Source organism: Thamnophis elegans, chromosome 1, assembly GCF_009769535.1.
Source record: "Thamnophis elegans isolate rThaEle1 chromosome 1, rThaEle1.pri, whole genome shotgun sequence".
In the NCBI taxonomy this organism is placed as follows: Eukaryota; Metazoa; Chordata; class Lepidosauria; order Squamata; family Colubridae; genus Thamnophis; species Thamnophis elegans.
This window is the reverse complement of record NC_045541.1, coordinates 119,962,586-119,983,882: the sequence shown is the minus strand read 5'-3', so window position 1 is coordinate 119,983,882 and position 21,297 is coordinate 119,962,586. Positions and strand designations below refer to the sequence as shown.

At 38.0% G+C, this 21,297-nt stretch overlaps 2 protein-coding genes across 2 annotated transcripts in view; one reads left to right on the top strand and one right to left on the bottom strand.

Annotated features, from left to right (window-relative positions):
* The window catches only part of AVEN (apoptosis and caspase activation inhibitor), a 134,411-nt gene extending 125,383 nt beyond the window's left edge, over positions 1–9,028 (bottom strand). Inside the window, exon 1 of the mRNA XM_032229953.1 lies at positions 8,734–9,028. Within this exon, the coding sequence (XP_032085844.1) occupies positions 8,734–8,928 (195 nt within the window). The 5' untranslated portion in view covers positions 8,929–9,028. The remainder of the gene's footprint in view (positions 1–8,733) is intronic.
* Positions 9,029–13,524: 4,496 nt separating this feature from the next.
* On the top strand, positions 13,525–15,114 carry CHRM5 (cholinergic receptor muscarinic 5). The gene has a single exon (XM_032231976.1). The coding sequence runs from the start codon at positions 13,525–13,527 to the stop codon at positions 15,112–15,114; it is 1,590 nt and encodes a 529-aa protein (XP_032087867.1).
* The last annotated feature ends 6,183 nt before the right edge of the window (positions 15,115–21,297 follow it).

Here is a 21,297-nt window from a genome sequence, read left to right as displayed (position 1 = left end):
TACCCTAATCTATTGTTTTTGAAACTCTATAAAAAAGTGCAGACAACCTACAGAAATACATTAATGCATGGTTGCCATTTTTCTGTCAACTGCAGTAGTTAGGTTCACAAGATACACATGTCCAAACCAAACAATCAATTTTATAACAAAACACTATGAGTGAATCGGGTCTAGGATTGTAAGGTACAATCTTAAATCACTGAGCTCAGTTGGGCTTGTTTTTGAATAGATACAAGCAGGCTCCATTTCAATGTTGTAATCCCATGCACAATTATATGAGTAATCATGCATAAAATGGAAAATAATTGGAAATGCAGCTTACTGAGAATTACATTTTGTCACACAATTGAAGAACAGTATTCTTTTATAAACAACACTATCAATAGATTGAGGCTTTTAAATGTTTGACTAAGTTGTAAAGCATACATTATAGCCCATTCTAATTCTTTTTCTGGGGTTACTTGCCTATTGAAAGGCAATACTAGGCAAAAACAAATTATTTATCTTATAAGTACAAATGCAAGGTTATCTCCTTGCTGGAGGACGAGGTGGGAGGAATGAAGGCCAGCCTTTCTTTTTTTAAGGCTTAACAAGAAGAGGAAAGGAAAGGAAAGCAGAGTAGGTACTATACAAAGAGGTCTGTATCAAGGTCAGTAAAAAGAGAACAAGCACAAAAAAATTGTCCAGTAACAGAGGTAGGAGAAAAAGAATACCAAGGAAGGAGGTTTCCAAAGGGAGTGGTGAATATTTGCAGCAGAGGTGGTGTTTTACCGTTTCGGACCATTTCGCCCAAACAGGTATTGGAAATCACGGGTGGCCCCACTCACTCGCCCCAGATCTACAACACCCCATTTAGGCCCTTTTTTTTTCACCAAAAAAAAAGGCTGTCCACATGTACAAAGGTGGTGCGTGCACTCACATTTGTAAACCGGTAGGGAAGGCAAGTCAATATTACCCCTGATTTGCAGGTATGCAGTATAAATAAACAAGGAGATGGCCCAAATGACAGAAATCGGCCAACCATTTAAGGCTCTGAATGTGTAAGTCATGGACTATATACTTGAAGTAATTCTATCCAATCTCACAGAACAATTAACTATCAATTCTGCAGAGATGAAGAGTGAATACACTGACAAGCTGTGAAGAAAAAGGAAAGGTATAGAAACGATGGAAAATGATTAATAAATAAGGAGAAATACAAACTGGTAGCTCAAACCCTATAGAAAAGAAGTTGGGAATGGCAAAACTTAGAATGAGATGGTGAGGCATGCAAACTATAATATGTGAGGTTGGGGATACATTTGAAATAAAGTACTGTATATACTCGAGTATAAGCCTAGTTTTTCAGCCCACTTTTTGGGCTGAAAAAAGCCGCCTCGGCTTATACTCGAGTCAGTGAAAAATTTGCCCGAAATGGAGGAGAAAAAGGGGCGGGGCCATGCCGCTGGGTGACACTCGTGAATGGCCCAGTGCCCCTGTGAGTTTCCCCTCCCTCTGTGTCAGTTTGCCGCGCAGCGCGCACCGCACCATCCCCCCTCCTCACGTTCTAATGTAATGCAGGGCTGTCTTACGATTCCCCTTCCTCCCCCTCCTGCCGCTCTGCAACGATGTCGCACATCCTCCTTGTTATGGCAAGCAGCCACATAGCGATGTCCCACCTCCTCTGGTACAGTGATCCAATGATAGGAATCACTGTGCCGTGTGTCATAGGAGGCGGGACATCGCTCCCGCGGCTGCACGGGACATTATCATCACAGCGGGACATCAGCATCATGAGGTGAGTGAAGTATTTCATTGAATACACCGCTAGTTTACTGTTTTTCTTTGAAATAAATATTCAAAAACATTATTGGTATCTATTTTTATTTTTGAAATTTACCGGTAGCTGCTGCATTTCCCACCCTAGGCTTATACTCGAGTCAATAACTTTTCCGGTTTTTTGTGGTAAAATTAGGTGCCTCGGCTTATATTCGGGTCGGCCTATACTCGAGTATATACGGTAAGAGTGAAAGGGTTTGTTATGTTGTGAGACTACCGTATAGTGTTGTTAGCCTATTTTATGACTATAAAGAGCATCCACAGAATCCCTGCCAAGTCTGTTTTTTAATCTTGCTTGTCTCCAAGGACTGACATTAACCTAGTTCAGTATTGTTAAAAATACAACAAGAATCCATTTTACTTTAAAGTAATTGAAGTCTCCAGTGACAGATGAATTATATCTCAAGCTGTTAAAGGTGCTGGCAGAAAAGGTCCAGAAACTACTAATGTAATTTTTGAAAACCACTGGAGAACAAATGGGATGTCAGAAGAGTGGAGAATAGCAAACACGGTCCCAAAATATCCTTGTATAAAAAAGGACCCAATAATATACCAATTTAATGTCTAACCTGGGTATTTAAATATATTATGGAGCAACATAGCTGTAAACAGTTAGTAAAAAATGCTACCATTATCTGGATTCAGCGTAGGTTTATCAAAATCAACACCAACAAAGACTAGTATCAGGTCAGACTCACATTGTCTTGATAAAGGACATGGTGTGGATGTGATGTACTTCTATGTCATTAAAATTTTTCACAGGCTACATTCATAAAAGCACTGTGTTCACTCTGTGCAAGGTAATAATTTCTCTATGTGCTGTATTTCATTTGGGACCTTGAGAAGCTAGAGCAGATTCAGAGGAAAGCTATTCAAGAGGGTATGGATTTGGAAAATCCACTGCGAGAAGCAGCTAAGGGAGGTAAGGATGTTTAGCTAGAAAAAGAAAAGCAAAAGAAATAGGATACTGCTTTACCTATGCAATATTTAAAAGGCTGTCACATGCAAAAGGAAGTGGGCCTGTGGTCTGTTGAAAATAAAGCCTGATGGGAAAAATTAAAACAAAGGGCAGCCAAACTGAATATTAGAAGGAATCCAACAAGCAGTGGAACAGCTATCTATAATAGTGATAGCTTCCCTCCCTGAAGTTTTCAAATGGAATCTAGATGGTCACCTTTTGGGTATAATGGACTCCTATGTTGAGGAAGGGGGGGGGGGATAGGACCAGAAGACTTATAAGTCGCCTTACAGTCTAGGGTTCTGTAAAATAATAATGAGAGGAAAGTGATTTTACTTTTCCTTCTTCAGCTTAGTCATTTCATTGGGATGCGAAGAAAGGTCATTCTGTTAATTTGGTTCTTCGAGTTCTATATCAAACTTGATGTGACAGGAAAAAACTCAATTCTGCTATTTTAAATCAGTGCAGTTGGCTAATGCTCCTGAGTTTTACTGGAGAACTCAATTTAAATATGAAATCTGTTTTCAAGAGCACAGAGCCCTGGAATGTCAAGAATGACCTATGAAGGCATTGTATGTTCCCTCACTTAGAGATATTTGAGCTTATTCCTACACACCAGCAGCAAAGACTGAATTGTCAACACAGATGGTCAAAGAACTCTGAATCCTTACATGTCACTTTAAAAAAAAGCTTTCAGAGCGTGTATCTTCTGGTGATTGACTGGGTAAAACTCTGTAATTTCTTGGCAAGATTTCAGAAGTGGTCTGTCATTGCTTTCTTCCTACGAGGTTGAGAGAAAGTGACTGACTCCTGGTTTCTAGCCTGGTATTTTAACAATTACCACTACAAATTAATACTATTATATGGTGAAATTGATTCTATTCTACACATTAAAGATATGCACAGGTTGATCTTAGTTATGACAGTAATTGGAACTGTAATTTCCATCTCTAGTTCATGGAACATTGTATGTCTACATTGCTTAGCAACAGCAATCACGGGGCTCTCCCCAGTAATTTGGCAAGTGTCTTGATTCCTTCCAGTCCCAAACCTTAGTAAGGTAAAGGACATATCATCTTTAATTCCCACCACCCCCATCAACCTCCCATCTCTGTCCTTTTGGTCTCCCTGCACTCTGCAGCCTCTGCCAGCCCTAGGCTCTGGTCACCCTGTCATCCTGCACTCTGGTCACCCTGCACTCAACTCACCCTCCCTCTCTATACTTTAGAGAACTTCCTACCTCCAGGTGACTTTTGCCATCTTCCTCCTGTTGCTTACAAGGCATATCAAGGCTGACCCTTCACAAGGGCCTTCTTTCCGAAGCTGCATACAGCCTGGTCCAAATCATGTACAGCTTTCTTGCAAGGTTAACTACCATTCCTTCAACAGCACCCTAACTTCAATCTTGCTGAACAAATGATCGCCAAGCAAGGACTATATATTCAATGTATATTAAAACATATATTGAACATATATGTTCTATGGCCTCCCAAGCAGTTGTGTCTCCTCTCTTTGTCAAATTTTCACTTACTGAAAAAAGAAACTCCTTTTTATATCTGTTACTTTATCCAATGTTAATCATATGGGATCACCAGAAAATCTTCGTGTGTAGTGAGCAAATAATCTGAAACCAAAATGTCTTTATTCGCTATCAAAATGAATGAGCAATGCCTTAGTTATAAATGGAAAGATGATGGAAATTTCAAACTATTTGATAGTGTTGATATCAATAATTAAGTTATTTTAGATAATTTGAAATTTATAAAGGTTTTTATTGCTCACCCAAGCCAAAATCCTCTGGGCAGATAAAACCAACACCACTCCCAAAATATATTATAAAAATTAATAGTAGTAATCAATTCACTGGTAGTATATTAAATAAAAAATAGATTCTCCCCCAACATGGATGCTAATAAATTTAACTGGGGTTGAAGTCCAACTAATTTTAAAGATCTGAAAAGCACAAGGAAGATTTGTGTGGAAAGAAAGAATCCCAACGTGTGAAGGCTGCCACAGGATCCTGGGACAGTGCAACCATTGTGAAGACCTGCTGATCACTTGAATTTTGATCAGCTGACCACAGGGATGCTACGATGGTTGCAAGTATGAGGACCAGCCGAAAGGCACTTTTTTCAGTGTCGTTGTAATTCTAAATGGTTGCTAAACAATGGTTGTAAATAGAGAACTATCTGTATTTACAGTCAAATGTCACCACAGTTCAAAAGAAAAGTATCAAAATGTGATTTCTAAATGAGATCAGTCTCCTACAGGTTAAAGGAAGTAATATATATCCCATCCAATTTTACAAGAACTTTATAAACAAAGCTGGACTCTCTGCAGTTGCTCCTCTGGTGAAATCCAATGATATTTAACATTTATATAATATATTTACATATTGTTCCTCTTTTAAATGAATAAAGCCACAGTGTTCCTTTGTAAGACTCCTGCTGTTTTGTAAGGCTGTTTGGCAGTTCAAATCTACTGAAACGTCATGTTGTTGTTTTAGATTAGTTACTTCAATTTAAAAAATCTATTAACTGTTATCCTTGACAGCTGCATGGAACCCAAATTTTCAAAGGCAATATGGAAACAAGTATCAGGGGGACAAAAACGAAGCAAGGATGGCATTTGCAGTTTATCTCACAAAAACATTCAGTTAGCCATTGCTTAAGATACTTTCAATAAATGGCTTTGATGTGTGCAGCAAGACAACTGTTTCTTTCTTTCTTGATAGCTAACATTTAAAAACCCCTAGTAATTTTAGGAGGGGAGCAAAGTCATGCCATTTAAAATGTTTAACCAGCTAATGAATCAGATGTAAGGAAAAAAATAAGCTTGCATTTATTACCCAGATTGAATTTAACCAAAGTCTGAAATGACTGCACAAATATCCAGATTATTATTTTGCTATTTACAGCACTGTACTGATTGTAAGCATGGTGCTGTAGCAGATTTTATATTAGCATTAAAACTAAATACATTTTTTAAAAAATGTCCTGATGTTGTTGTACATCTTCTTTATTACGTTGTCATGCCATGCAGTTAAACTGGGGTTATCTTGCTGGGCACATATTATAACACCATGTCTTGTCAGCAAAAATGTATCTTCATCATGATTTCACTTGCTATTTTATATGATATACTTGGAAAGACTTTATATATATGTACATCTTTCAGTTCCTGGACCAACCTGAAGTACCAGCCAAACATCTGTGCTTTGATGCAACCATCATAAGGCAGCACAGTACTTGTGAGACCACCATTCTTTTAGGCTAAAGTTTGTGAATATAGAGAACACCCATTAACAGCCTGATTCCATGAAACAATCCTTTAATCTGCACCACCACCCCAAAAGAAAAAAAAAGATGATTTGATTTGGAATTCTTGGGAGACTTCTCGTTTTACTTTGATTTAAACATGATGGTACTAGAAGTGTAATTAAAACCTAATTACACAAAAATGGATGCAGCAGGCATCACAGTATAAGGGGGGGGGGGAGATTTTGGGTGGGAAAATGGTGAACTGACATCCCATAAAGCCCTGGAGACATTACAGGACTGAAATCTGATTAGCGAAAGGAGAGAACTTGAGATCATCTGTGTGTACTTCAAAAAGCTGTTTGTGTTTGTGGGTAGACTGCAGGAACCAAGCTCAAGGCCAACAAGGTAGCCTTTACAGAATCAAGGTTCACTCAAATCTCACTTCTTAAATCACTTGAATTTTTTTTTAAGACTGTGAATTTTCAGAAATGCAAGTTTTATTATATTCGCTGAGTTTTTCTTCAATCCTTTGAGAAATTTTAAATACAAATGTAAGACTTTATTTGAAAAATGTATGCTTTGGAATATAAATCAAAAGGGTGATTAAAGTATTGATTTCATAAAGTTTTAAATGGATTAAGTCCAGGTGAACTTGAATTATTTAAAATTGGTTATAAGAATCCTTTCTGTGGGAAACTATTTACATCTTGAAAAAGAAAACTTTAAAGGTTGGTCACTAGGGAACACCAGAAGGAAATGAATACATCAATGGATCTGTTGAACAAGATCTATAACTATTGGTTTTAGAAATTATTTTAAAGATATCTGCTATTATAGATAACTCAGATGGTATCATGTCAAGTTCCACGGAATAAAACTGAATTGATTTTAAATGTGAATTTAAAAACCATAATCTATAAGAGAGATGAAAAACATGAAACAGTTTATACAGAAAAAGATGCACTGTTGTATATACAAATGAAACCATATCTTAACATTTAAAAAAGACAAATAGTAAACCAGAAGAGTGATGTGGATTACTTTTTTATATTGGATTTACCAAGCGGGCTTGTTACCAATGATTCTGTGAGACAATGTGAATATGAAGAGTGACATTGATAGTTTATACTGGATTTACAAACAGGGTTTCTGAAAATTGCCAACGATTTTGTGAGAAAAGACAAAGAGCATAAAAAGAGTACAGGTGTTTAGACATTTATCAGAGAACACTAAAGATACTTGTGACAAAGGAGAAAGAATACAAAATTGGTTTATTTGGTCAAGGTTAAAATAGATGGATTGTTATTTGGGTAATATTTAATAGATTAATGTTGACTAGAACTGGATGTTGACCTTTTAAAGGTTTTACTTACCTAAAAGGAAGAGATTTGTTTAAACAGAAAAGAGAAAAAAAATGTAAAAAGAAGAATTCATAGTAAGTGTCTTAGCTATAGCTTATAATAGTTGTGTCATTATTTATGATAACCCTTAAGGGACTTTTGCTTATTTAAAATGGAGTGATGAGGCTTTAAAGATTTGTTTATATAGAAATGGTTGGTTGTCCTGTAAGTTGTTAAAGTTAACTATATTTTTGTTTCTTTTTGTGTTGTTTCTTCTTTTTCTGCACCTTTTTATTTTTATTTTTTTTATCTTTTACAGTATTAATTTTACATGTATAATCCTTAATTAAAAATATTATAGAAACATTGTAATTGGGTAATTGGTTACTGTATGTCAGTACACCAGAAATTCATGCCAGATGCATACCATATTAATATGCTAATGTTGCACACACAGGAACTGTCAACCGATATAAACACAGACTGCCATTTAGTAGTAAGGAATGAGTTTGACACTCTTCCCCTATTGCATCTCATTCATTTGGGGGCAAATCTTTGTAAGATGGAGCAAATCTACTTATACCCAAAGGTGCTTTTTCAAGAAGCAACTGGACTTTCTGTTGGTTGCTTTTTTTTTTTGAAGACGTTTCTTCAAAAGAAGTGCTTGGATGTGAAGCGAAATGCCTTCAAAGAAAAACCAGTTGCCTCTTGAAAAAGCATCTTTGGGACAATCCTGGATGGCTGAGAATCTCTATAAAAATCTACTTATAGTTTTCACAGTAGTAAAATATAGTGTAGTTTCAATATGGTTCGGTTTATCTGAATGGTCCCACGGGACACAAATTTCTCCTGGTTCTGCCCATCCCATCCATCCCTATACATAACCTATTTCTTCCTACTACTCTTCCAATTAACACATTAAGGAATCAAAATCTAGAGAACTTGAGGAAGCTGCAATATAGTAACCCTGCTAATATACCCAAAGAAAAATATTTCTTTTGATATAAGCTTCAGAAGTTCTATTGGACAGCCATTTGTCCTGAATAGATAGGGAGAGGGTTTCTTGCTTGAGCAAGAGGTTCAACTAGAAGACCTCCAACCCCACTCTATGTTCCTTACAGAAGGCTCGCATTAACGTAGTTCTAGATAAGCGATTGCATCAGGATCTCCCGCTCTCTCGGAGGAGCATTAGTAATAATTTAAAAAGCAGACCAGAGCCCGCGGGAGTTACAGCAATACGAAGTGGGCCTTCCCGGGACGGAGCCGTTAGCCCCGCTGCCTTCCTCCCCGAGGGCCAGCGGGGTAGCCGGCGACAGTTTGTCCCGGGACGGAAAAGGGCAGTGCCGATTCCTCTTACCGACTCACAGCCCCGAGGCGCGGAGGGAGCGGAAGCGGCTGCTCCGCCGCGGGTTCCCCGCCTGCCGCGTCCCCTGCCTCCTCGGCTGTGACCGTCATCGCCGCTGCTCTCCGCCGGCTTCTCCCTTCCGCCCGGCCGTCTCCGGTTGGGGCGGCCGCCTCCCCTTCGGGGCCGGCCGCCGCGGTCGGGCTCCATTGCAATCCCTCGGGCGGCCGCGCTCGACGCGGCCGGACTTCACCGTGTTCGCGTGGATCTCCGCCTCCGCCGGAAAACAGGCCGCTGCAGGAACTGGAGGCCGCGTCAGCCGGGTCCGAAGAATGGGGTGTCGCTGAACCCGCGCCAGGCTCCTTCCCAGCCGCCGCTCTCCGCCTTGAGAAACTGACCCAAAAAAGGAATCCGCTGCTGCGGGGCTGCTGCAAATGGATCGCTCAGCTACTTTTCTTAGAGAAGAAATATAGAAAAGCAGATAAAGCCTAAATTTCCAATATTTAAATGGGCTTTATCCAATTTCTTAAAACATAATAAGATGTTATTATTAACTCCAGTGGTGGGTGCAACTATAAGCATGCATGCAGTCCTCGACTTACAACGGTTCGTTTAGTGACCAAAGTTATGCTACTTAAAAAAGTGACGACCATTTTTCACACTTAGAAATGTTATAGCATCCCCGTGGTCATGTGATCAAAATTCAGAGGCTTGACAACTAGTTCCTATTTATGACAATTGCAGTGACGTGATCCCCTTTTGCGACCTTCTAACAAGCAAAGGCAATGGGGAAACCAGATTCACTTGACAACCATGTTACTAACTTAGAAATTGCAATGATTCAGTTACAACTGTCGCTAGAAAGGTCATAAAATGGGGCAAAACTCACTTAACAAACATCTCACTTAACAACAGAAATGTTGGGCTCAATTGTGGCCGTAAGTTGAGGACTACTTGTAATTTCCCTTTAAATACCTAACATGATAGAAAAGTAACTAACATGTACCAGAAGAGATCACAAGTCTATTAATTCAATGTGCTTTGTACTTCATAACAACAATGCAAAACTATATGTTAATCGTGTTCTAGAGAAATACCCATAAAAGCAAGTTCTAAGCACTACAAAGTATAGTAGCATCCCAGAGTTGTCTAGGAAGGGGCTTGTCAATATACAAACGCACATAATATTTAATAGAGTATGGGGGAAAAAATAAAGTTACTACTGCAAAATCAAATCCCTATGTTTGCAGTGACACTGTACAGTGGGACCTTGGGTCCCAAACGGCTCAGACGATGAACAATTTGGGTGCCGACTGAAAAACCTGCTAAATGCTTCACTCAAATCACAAACACATATTTGGGTGCCGAATAAACACAGCCCCGGTGATTTTCCTTCCATGCCATTTTTGTGTGTGCGCACATGCACAGTTTGTCTTGCTTCTGGTCACGACCAAATCAGGTGCCAGCTGAAGTCCTGGAACCGATTACGGTCAGCACCCAAGGTCCCACTGTACGCAGGTACAAAGGGATGAGGCTGTGATGGTACAATTTACCCTGGCTTCTTGGCTCTTCCCTATGTAGATTTGTGATTTTATATACCCTTAGGAATCCTTTATATAGCCTTCTCACATGCATTTAACAACAACCCAAAGCACACCTTGACAATATCTATGGGGATTCTCAATCATCCAGATGGTTGTCCCAATGATGCTTTTGAAAACAGCTGGACTTTTTAAAAAACATTTCGCTTTTCATCAGTTTCTCATCACTGAAGAAGCTTCTTGAATGAGAAGTGAAATGTATTCAAAGGGGGGGGGGGGACCAGAAAGTCCTTTCATGAAGAACCTTTGGGATACCCTGGCAACCTTTCATTTCTGCCATAATTTCAAAAAGTTGACTTCTGATACCCCAAGTCATGCATGATACAAGAGAAAGTGCCTACCTAGTAGTCTTAAATATTTTTCCTCTAGTTGCAACACATTTTTATTTCACCAACCAGTCTATCTTGGTGACCTCAAGATGATAAATTCAATCCATCTCCGATTGGCCAGTATGGACTGTTGGATATAAGCTCCCTTCTCTCTTTACTGTTCAGAGAGCCATTCTGGTCTCTTCTCTAACCCAGGGCTTCCCAACCCCCGGTCTGAAGCCCACTACCGGGTTGTGGCCTATTCACAAGCGGGTTGCATAAATAGTGGGCCAGCGCGCACGCACATGCACAAGCAGCTCAACTTGCACGAGCAGTGGGCCGGCACACGTGTGCATGCATGCACAACTCACCTTACGCAAATTGAGCTACGCATGCATGCCCACACAAGCCAGCCCACAATTCATGCAAGTGAGCTGCTGCACAACCCAGTTCCCCTCTTTCCCCCTCTACTAGGCCGCCAAACTGCAAAGGTTGGGGACCTTCGCTCCAATCTACCAGAGTTTTTGAGCTGAACCAACCTTAATATTTTAGTCTTTGTTGTATCATAACAGTTTATTGTATTACTTTTTTTTTCTATCCATGTTTGATTTTTGGAGACTGAACAAGTTCCTGCAGTTTTCTTGGCAAGGTTTTTCCAGAAGGGGTTTGCCATTTTCTCCTTCTTAAACCTAAGAGAAAGTGACTGGCCCAAGGACACTCACCTGACTTTGTGCCTAAGGCTGGATTAGAACTCACAGTCTCCTTGTTTCTAGTCCAATGTTTAAACCACTACACCAAACTGGCTCTCATTGCATTATCTGTTACACTTCACATTGTTCTTTTTTGACAATAACCTAATTCAATATCTTCTGGCTCAGCACCCTTTTTGGCCTTATTCTCTCTTTGAAGTATTTTCTCAGCTAAATGTCATCTTTAGTTTCTTTTATTAGCTTGTCAGATCAAATCTCTATTTCTGTTTTTTAAAGGCTACTTGAAGACTTATTTCAGTTCCAAAAATATATTTGCAGTATAATAGGACCATACTATCTGATATGCAGTGCAGTGAAGTGCAGAAAGAATGCTATCTGAATCATCGCATATCAGATCGGGAGATTCACATCTGAATATATCTCAGGTTGTTATGAGCTGGTGCTTTCTAGGTTGTGTGGCATGCCTGCCTTTCATTCTGTTGGCTGTGAATAATAGGTGCTTTAGTTCAAAATGCTTGAGCAACACCAACATGAAGACCAACAGTGCACCTCTCAATATATTATTTTAGTTCATACTATTTTATTATTACACTTTGTTAATACAGATACATAGCTGGCATCTAAAACCATCATCTGTGATTAGAATAGCCTTCAGGAAGCATATAGAGTGCTGCTGGGGGGGGGGGGCAAAAGACGGACCATTTTTCACTCATTTTTGCCCTCCCCAGCCCCCAGGAGCTCTCTGAAAGCCTTCTAAAAGCTATGCACAGCCATTTTGGTGAAGGGGGCGGAGTTTCAGGTGGCAAAAAATGTATTGTGTATAAGACGCACCCAGATTTTCAGCCTCTTTTTTGAGGGAAAAAGGTGCATCTTATACTCCAAAAAATACGGTAGTTTTTCAAGCCTTTGTTCTCATATAAGTCATTATAAAACAATGTTGACTGGATATTAATAATGACTATGGCTTTCATTATTAATTCCTGTTTAACAAGGCTTTTCCTCATTGTTAGTGAATGTACATTCATGTAACAGTGAGAAAAAGCCTTGTTAAACAGGAATTAATAATGAAAGCCATAGTCTTTATTAATATCCAGTCAACATTGTTTTGTAATGACTTACTTGATAAGAAAGGCTTGAAAAACTATTTTTATTCTATTCTAAATTAATTAGAATAGAATTCTAATTTCTGTTACATACAATGTTCTGTAAAAGATACCTACATATTCCAAGTCAATGTGACTTAATTGAATAAAAGCTACTTAAGCTTAATTAATTAATTGAGGGACATGGTAGCTCAGTGGCTAAGAGGCTGAGCTTGTCGATCAGAAAGGTTGGCGGTTCGAATCCCTAGTGCTGCGTAATGGAGTGAGCTCCCATTACTTGTCCCAGCTTCTGCCAACCTAGTAGTTCAAAAGCGTGTAAAAATGCAAGTAGAAAAATAGGGGCCACCTTTGGTGGGAAGGTAACAGTGTTCCATGCGTCTTTGGCATTTGCTTATGCCAGCCACATGACCACGGAGACGTCTTCAGACAGCTCTGGCTTTTCAGCTTTGAAATGGAGATAAGCACCACCCCCTAGAGTCAGGAACAACTAGCACCTATGTGCACAGGGAAACTTTACCTTTACCTTTAAGGATTAATTGCATCTGTTGACTGAATACATGCAAAGACACTACATTGTGGTTCTGCAAACCATTCTGAGAAACACTTTCTGAGGCAGCCAAAAGGGTCCTCTGAACTCATTGCTCAAGACACTGAGGAAATGTATCCTTTTGGAGGCTTAGCTCAGTAGCTTCAAATGCCTTTCCATGCTCACATGAGCATGAAAATGAAAATCCCAATAATACTTCCACCTGCATTGCTGTTGAAGAGTAGGTGAAAGCAGAACCATTCAAAGCGGGTATGTTAAGCAAGATGTGATAGTTTGAACAGCAGATTTGGAATGCTACTTGAGTTGCATTGCTTCAAAGGATTCATGTATCCTTCTTTTAAAAATATCTTTGAAACTTGATGAAATCCACAATTGAAATCAAACAACAGATTGTTTTCTAATGCTAAATTCATTTGGTAGGTGTCCTTCATTTTATAATTTTTTTCTCTGTTTGTCATTTAAAGGATATCTTCAAATTACAGATGAAGTGCCTAGAGCAAATTAAAAGACGCTGATGTTAATCCACCACAAAAAAGAATGGAAGACAAGTTACCCAGCAACTTGACCATCACCAATGGTTCAACTTCTAGCCAAAAACCACTTGAAGGCCACAATCTTTGGGAAGTAATCACCATCGCTACTGTAACGGCCATCTTAAGTTTGATAACCATTCTGGGAAATGTTCTGGTAATGATATCATTCAAAGTCAACAGCCAGCTGAAAACAGTGAACAATTATTATCTACTCAGTCTTGCCTGTGCAGACCTTATAATTGGAATATTTTCTATGAATCTTTATACATCATACATATTAATAGGGCACTGGTCTCTTGGAATTTTGGCATGTGATTTATGGTTAGCACTCGATTATGTAGCTAGTAATGCTTCAGTAATGAATTTGTTAGTTATCAGTTTTGACCGATATTTTTCTATTACACGTCCTTTAACCTATAGGGCTAAACGCACACCCAAAAGAGCTGGGATTATGATTGGTTTGGCTTGGCTGATTTCTTTCATTCTGTGGGCACCTGTAATCTTATGTTGGCAGTACCTTGTAGGGGAGCGAACTGTCCCAGCAGGAGACTGTCAAATACAATTTTTGTCTGAGCCTATTGTTACCTTTGGTACTGCAATTGCTGCTTTCTATATCCCAGTTTCGGTGATGACTATTTTATATTGCCGCATTTACAAAGAGACTGAAAAACGAACCAAGGATTTAGCTGAGCTTCAGGGCTCCAGTTCTGTGACTGAGTTTGAAACAGTGAAGCCTCAGAAAACCCTGCTGAAGTCTTGCTTTAGCTGCAGGCAACAAAATTTGACCAAAAGAGACCAATCTCAGGCTTCGTGGTCTTCATCTAGTAGAAGTACTTCTGCCACAGCAAAAGCATCTCAGATTCAAAACACCTGCCAAGATTGGTCGAGGGCAGAGCAGCTGACCATTTGCAGCAGCTATGCCTCATCTGAAGAGGAGGAAAAATGCCCACCTGATCCAGTCTTTCAAGTAGCCTATAAAACCCCTGTAAAAGGGAAGGTTGATGAGCAGAAAGAAGAGAAAAAGGAAGCTTTTATCAACGACCAACATAAAGAGAATGACTATGACACCCAGAAATATTTTCTAACCCCAACCAAAAGTCAGGTGCAAAAAAGTAATAAATGTGTAGCTTATAAATTCCGGTTGGTGGTTAAAGCTAGTGGTGCACCAGAAACTAACAATGGTTGCCGAAAAGTCAAAATCACTCCTTGTTCTGCCAGTTTATCCAAAGACGCTTCCATCAAAAATATGGATCCTAACTTAAGTAATCAAATTACTAAAAGGAAAAGAATGGTTCTTATAAAAGAACGTAAAGCAGCGCAGACTCTAAGTGCCATTCTTCTAGCTTTTATAATTACATGGACACCCTACAACATAATGGTATTGGTTTCCACATTCTGCTCAGATTGCATTCCTCCAACATTGTGGCATCTTGGCTATTGGTTGTGCTACGTAAACAGTACTGTGAACCCAATTTGTTATGCCTTGTGTAACAAAACATTCAGAAAAACCTTTAAGTTGTTGCTCTTCTGTCAATGGAAGAAGAAAAAAATGGAAGAAAAATTATATTGGCAGGGTAATACAAAGCTGCCTTAAATTAAAATGAAGTAGCTGAAAAATAATGATCTTCGCCAGAGAGTGTATATTAGCTACAGGTCTTTATTTGTAAAGTTGTTGTTTTGTGTGTTTGGAAGCAAAAGGAGCAACATTTCTATGATTTATGATTATGAAGAAAGCAGTCACAATGTTGAACATTTCTCTAATTGGAACTATTCAAAGGACCATTTTGAGTGTTGTTATCAGGACTTTTGGTCCCACACTTCTGCTTGATAATGGCAGAGCACAGGACCTTAATAATTGGTGATTGAACAGATCCATAAATGTATTTGGTTCACATTCTTGCTAAGTTAATATTATGCCTTCTTAAATATTTTTCCAGGACTTTTTCAAGTTAAATTATAGATCTGCAACCTACTGAAGTTAGCACTGTTCCCCTTGCAAAATTATCTACTAATTGAATGGATGCAAAAAGAATGAATATATCTATAGCCCATGATAAATGATTGAAATTGATTTTTGGAGGGCAAAAAGGTTCCTGATGTCAGCTTGAGTTATGAACAATGACTGAATTTGAATTCATTCTTCTTTTAATTGGGCTAGATGTGACTTGTAAGGGGAAAGGTTTTTTTATAAGGCGCATACTGAAACCGAATGTGATTATTTAAAGATTTAAAGTTGCTGTAGTGAGATCTACATATAAAACTCAGATTAAACACTAAGATTTCATACTTTATATGCATAGTTTTAAAAACATTTGCATGAAATAGTTTTGGGTCATATTCCTCTTTGAATGTTATAAATTGTGTAATCAGACATGAATAATATTATAGCATTTTAAAGATAGAGAGAGGAATATGTAAAACATCTACCTCTCTTTGTTTAGATATTTAGTGGCAATATTCACCTTTTTAATCCCCACAGCAAAAGTAATTAAATCCATTGGGCAACAACTACAACTTGTCAAAGAGTCTATCCCTTCAGTCTGAGTAGGAATTATAATTTATATAAGAATATATATTTAATACATAATTATTTCAGCAACAATGTGAATCTTATAAAACAAAGGCAGGTAATTAGAATAGTTTCTGAATAGCAGAGTCTGAACTAAAATCAGCTATCAAAATTAACCAATTTTGCCAAAAATGAAGAATTACAATGAGCAAGTGAAAATATAAGTCCCATGTCTTTTGGATCCAGATTTCCATAGCTATTTACCTGGATTCAGATCTAATTCTATGAAAATAAAATAATTTAATTATCTCTTGAATCTTATAAATACATACATGGTTTCTCATTTGAAAAGGTCTCTTTCTCTCCAATTCAGTGAAATAGTCAAGCTCTTTACATAAAGTGATATATACAGTAGTAGATGGAGAAATGCATTCTACTTATGAATGAGAATATGAAGCATTTAGAAACTCCATGTATGTATGTAAATGCACAGAATTCTGACTTGGAAAGTAATGCTAAAGTCAGTTCAATTCAGGAAAATTGTGCTGTAGGATTAGAAGAATCTGAAGTTCATGGATATGTGGATTTTGTAATTCCCAGTTGACTGTCAAGCTTTACACATTCATTGTTTGCTGAACTGCAATTTAAATGCAGATTCAGTTCACATCCACATCTATAGCTTGGTATGGTTAGTTGTATAGTTATAGTATGATTGTAAAGTGTAATTTTGCATAGTTCTGAGATAACACAGTAAAGTTTATAAGAGTTGCAAAACAATAAGGATTCTAATGAGGTCAAAAGCTCTTTCTTATAGAGCTTATTCAGTGATTTTTAACAAGCTTCTCCATAAGTACTAATTGAAACAATATTTTGGATAACTTGACTACATACGAGTTATTTACAAAAGAGTCCCCCAATTATTTTTATAGTGGGACTAATCATAATTTAAACAAAATGTATAATACTGTGAACATGTGACTGATTCTAAGTATTTCTGTATTGTGCCAATTGTTTTTGGAGCTATGCTGTTTGTTAAAGAAAATGTGGATTCCCATAAAGAACTTTTGATTATTATCTTCAGTCAACATTGAAGCATATCCATTGTGCTTTGGGGTTTTCTGGCTTTAAAAAAATACATGTACGTATGATATGTGTGTGTCTGATTCAAATGACAACGCATTTCTATGACTCAAGCTATGTAATATTGGCAAAATGTGTTAAGATTGTAAAAGTTATTTGCTTGTTGCAATTTTATTGCTAAAATACCCTTGCCTTCTACTATTGAGGTTAAATGGAAAATTATTGTCACCTTTATAAGAATGTTTTATATATGTTTATGGTATGTGTTGAATAGATATATAAGACTACACAGTGATGGATGCCAAAGTATCAGTTTTCTGTTAAATATACGCTCAACCTATGCTGCTAAAAACTGAAACGTAAATTGCCAAAATCTGGGATACATGGTAAATATCTGGTACCATATTAAAATGGTGTGTGCTTATTCCTTTTCCATACAGTATATTTGCACATTTTAGAAGGTGCAAATTGAGAAATATCTAACAAGTGTCAAAATTGTAACTTTTTGTTTTGAAGAAACAGAAAGACATAAATATATAAGATTTCATGGAAGGAAAACTTGAATAGAAAAAGAAATTCAGCATAGGTGCTGGTATCTAAAAAAGTAAGTGCTTAGCGCTCAGTCACAAACAATTACAATATTAAAAAGATAACTTGTAGAGGTGGTACAAAGTTACACAAGCTTTTTCATGGCAATATAAAGTCAAAACAAATATACAGGATGAGGAAAGGCAAGTCACTCATGAGCAATATAGACAAATAGGCTAGAATTGTAGAGATGATGTCAGGAACTCCAAAACAGAGAATAAGCTGAAGGATGTTAAGAAGAGCAAAACTTTAAATATTATGTGGTTGATGTACTGCTAACTATTGTGCAACTGCAAAGTTCAAAAAGATAGTTGATTAAAACAATTAGAGGTTTTCGTGTATTCTCAGGATAGATAAACTGACATATTTTTTAAAAATTACCCTAGAAGGAAAAAGCTTGGTGCAGAAAGGGTTGGGAGACCAGACAAAGTCCAGTAAAATATTTGGGATCGTTCCTGATTGGTAGGAACAAAGATATATGTCAAAATTACCTCCAATTATGGAGAAAATTTAAAAAATATTTTCAAAGATAGAAAAAAAATCATTTTCTACCATTTAGGATTAATTGTGATTGTTAATATACATATACTACCTAAGGGTTTTTTTTTTAACTTATTTGAAATGATGCCAATTTCAATTCCAGAGAAAAATCTTGCACGATGAGCAAAGAATAGTCAATAGATTTTTTGGGGAGTAGAAAAAATGTGGAATAAATTTTATGAGATTCAAAAATAACAGTGAACTAGGTCTTTTGAATTTTATATTATATTACAATGCAAGTTGTTCGTCATGGATAGCAATAGATAAAATTCCTAAATATCAAAATATCAGTATGAGAAGGAGCTGACCAGCTAATGGATCTCCTAGATAGTTCTAGTGTAAGGATCGAAAAGAATATAAAAATGTGAAAGGACATATTTTTAGACAAATCTTGATAAAAGCATGGAATTCTATAAAAATCATAAGTTCAGCAACTTCACCTCTAGCTTCACCTTCAAATGCTTTGTATTCTGGAGAAAATTATTGCAAGAAAAGTATAATTATATATGCAGATATGGTGCACTTAGACTCCAGAAACAGATTAAAGACAAAGCGAGAATTATTAGGTGAAAGCTCAAACCTATTACGGTTGGTGTATTTTTAAATTTCTGGAAGAACAAAAAGTGATCTTAAGAAAGAAGAAAAGTGTGTAAGAGAAAATGTATCATGGAGATGGAACAAGTCAAATGGCATGGGAAAATGGAGGCTGATTGGTAACAAAGAAAGGTAGAACAGCTACTACCTTGGTTCAAACTTCTCAGAAAGAGAATATGTGATTTACAATGCCAATACAAATAGCTGATTGAAGGCTCAGAATTGAAGTTTAAGATTAATACACAAATTGTCAATAGAGATTTGAATAACCTTGAATGAGTTAAAATCCTTGGACCAGAAGAATTACATCTTAGAATATGCTACATCTTATGAAGGTAAGAATTACATCTTATGAAGAATGGCTGCAAGATTTGGGTGTGGCTAGTCTAGAGAAAAGAAGGACTAGGGGAGACATGATAACAGTATTCCAGTATTTGAGAGGTTGCCACAAAGAGGAGGGGTCAACTTATTTTCCAAAGCGCCAGAGGGCAGGACAAGAAACAATAGATGGAAACTAATCAAGGAGAAAAGGAACTTGGAATTAAGGAGAAACTTCCTAACAGTGAGAACAATTAACCAGTGGAACAGCGTGCCTTCAGAAGTTGTGGGTGCTTCAATCCTTGAGGTTTTTAAGAAGAGATTGGACAGTCACTTGTCTGAAATAGTATAGCAGGGAGTTGGGCTAGAAGACCTCAATGGTCCCTTCCAGCTCTATTCTGATTGAATGCTGAATAAACCTGTTTATTATATGTCTGCATTTGTGTTACTTTTGAAATATGCTAAAGCAAAGAATATAAATGTATTACAAGATAAACTATTTCATTTTGAAATCAGATATTTAATATTTGCTCAGAGGATGTTCTGATCAGCAGTTAAATTTATGTATGGGTTCCAAGCCGTGTCTATTAGATTTATGGCTCAAGAATTATATTCAAAGTTGGATGGATCCAGTTCAAAATTGAGGGGCATATTATATGAGGAGTTGGTTTTGTATCAATGTTGTTAACCAAAAGTAAATAATCTGTTCTCAGTTGAATATTAAGAAAATCTTAATACAGAAATTCAAAAGAGAAATCAAATATCAGTGGAATATTCATTCATTTAAAATTTTCAAGCACAAGTTCATCATCTGTCATAACTGCTTTATTTTGATTCCTACAATGGTGGGATTTTAAAGGCCCAATTTTATATTGTTAAAGATGTATGGAAGCTACTTCCTGGGTACTAAAAGGCACATATAAACCAGTGTTTTAGGATTTTTTTTGATATTTTACCATTAGTCACATTAGTGCTCAGCCAGCATGAGAGGTGGGAGAGGTGGGAGATGGCCGCCGGTTTCTCTGCTCCGTTCTGGGGAAGCAGAAAAACATCGGAATAAACGGCGGCTCGGTTCGGAGGTTTGCAAAAGAGGGCCTCCGCAACAGAGTAAGACTCAGGGGACCTGGATAACCAGTTCCCTGGATAATCTTTGGAAGGACGCCGCTCCCAGACGTCCCTTAGCCCACGTAGCAGCCTGGAATGCTCGATTAGATTGGAGAGGAATGGCGGCGCGGCGCTGAAGACTTCGGCGTTTTTCAAGCCTTTGGCGCTTTAATCACTCGTTAACGCTAGCTTAATGCTAAATCTCCCTCACTGATCGGAAGGAGCCTGGTTGCCTGCCTGCTTGAGAGATTATTGAGAGACTATTAGAGGACCATTAGAGGACTATTGGAGAACTATTGTCGAAGGAGGTGGGTCTTTTGAATCTGCGCTGGTTGAGACGAGGTAGCCGGCTTAGGCCTTAGCTGCCGTAGTCTCTTTAAGCGCCCCCCTCCTCTATTCTATCTCAGTGGAGCGTATTGCTGGTCGCTCCAGGCATTTTTTGTCATCTATGCCCCTGTCTCCTGTGGCATTTTGGACTCTGCTGGTTGGCCTTATAGAGGGTTCTTCGGTTTATCATGGGGCGACATAAAACCTGGCAGCTGGCCTTGTGGCCGTTGACTTTGCCCCCTAAGATACCCTCTAGGCCTTTTCTATGCTGCGACCTTTCCCTTCTTCTCTGGTCCTCGGTTTGGATATTGGACACTGGATTTAAAGCATTCCATCATAGTCCCCCTGGAATGTTCTGGACCCCTCTTTTGCAATATTACTTATATCATCTACCGCGCAAGGAAGCGAGAAGACGTAATTTTCCTTCCCCCTGTATATCTTCACGAAATCCCCTGGACTGGACTTTTGGCAAACCCACCCACAGACCTTATTTGAATTCGCCCTGTTTTTAACAACTGCGCATTTTTCCTTGCTATGTGAGTGCATGTGGTATGTATGTGTTTGATTGAATGATCCCACAGCTTTTAATTTAATGAATTTTTTGCTTAGCTATTTTATTGTATTATTGTATTTTAATTAGTGGGGTATGTATGCGCAGAGTGCTTGGCCTGTACGGATGGGGGGACTGAGAGTGCAGCCCGGAGCCCCCACCACTGA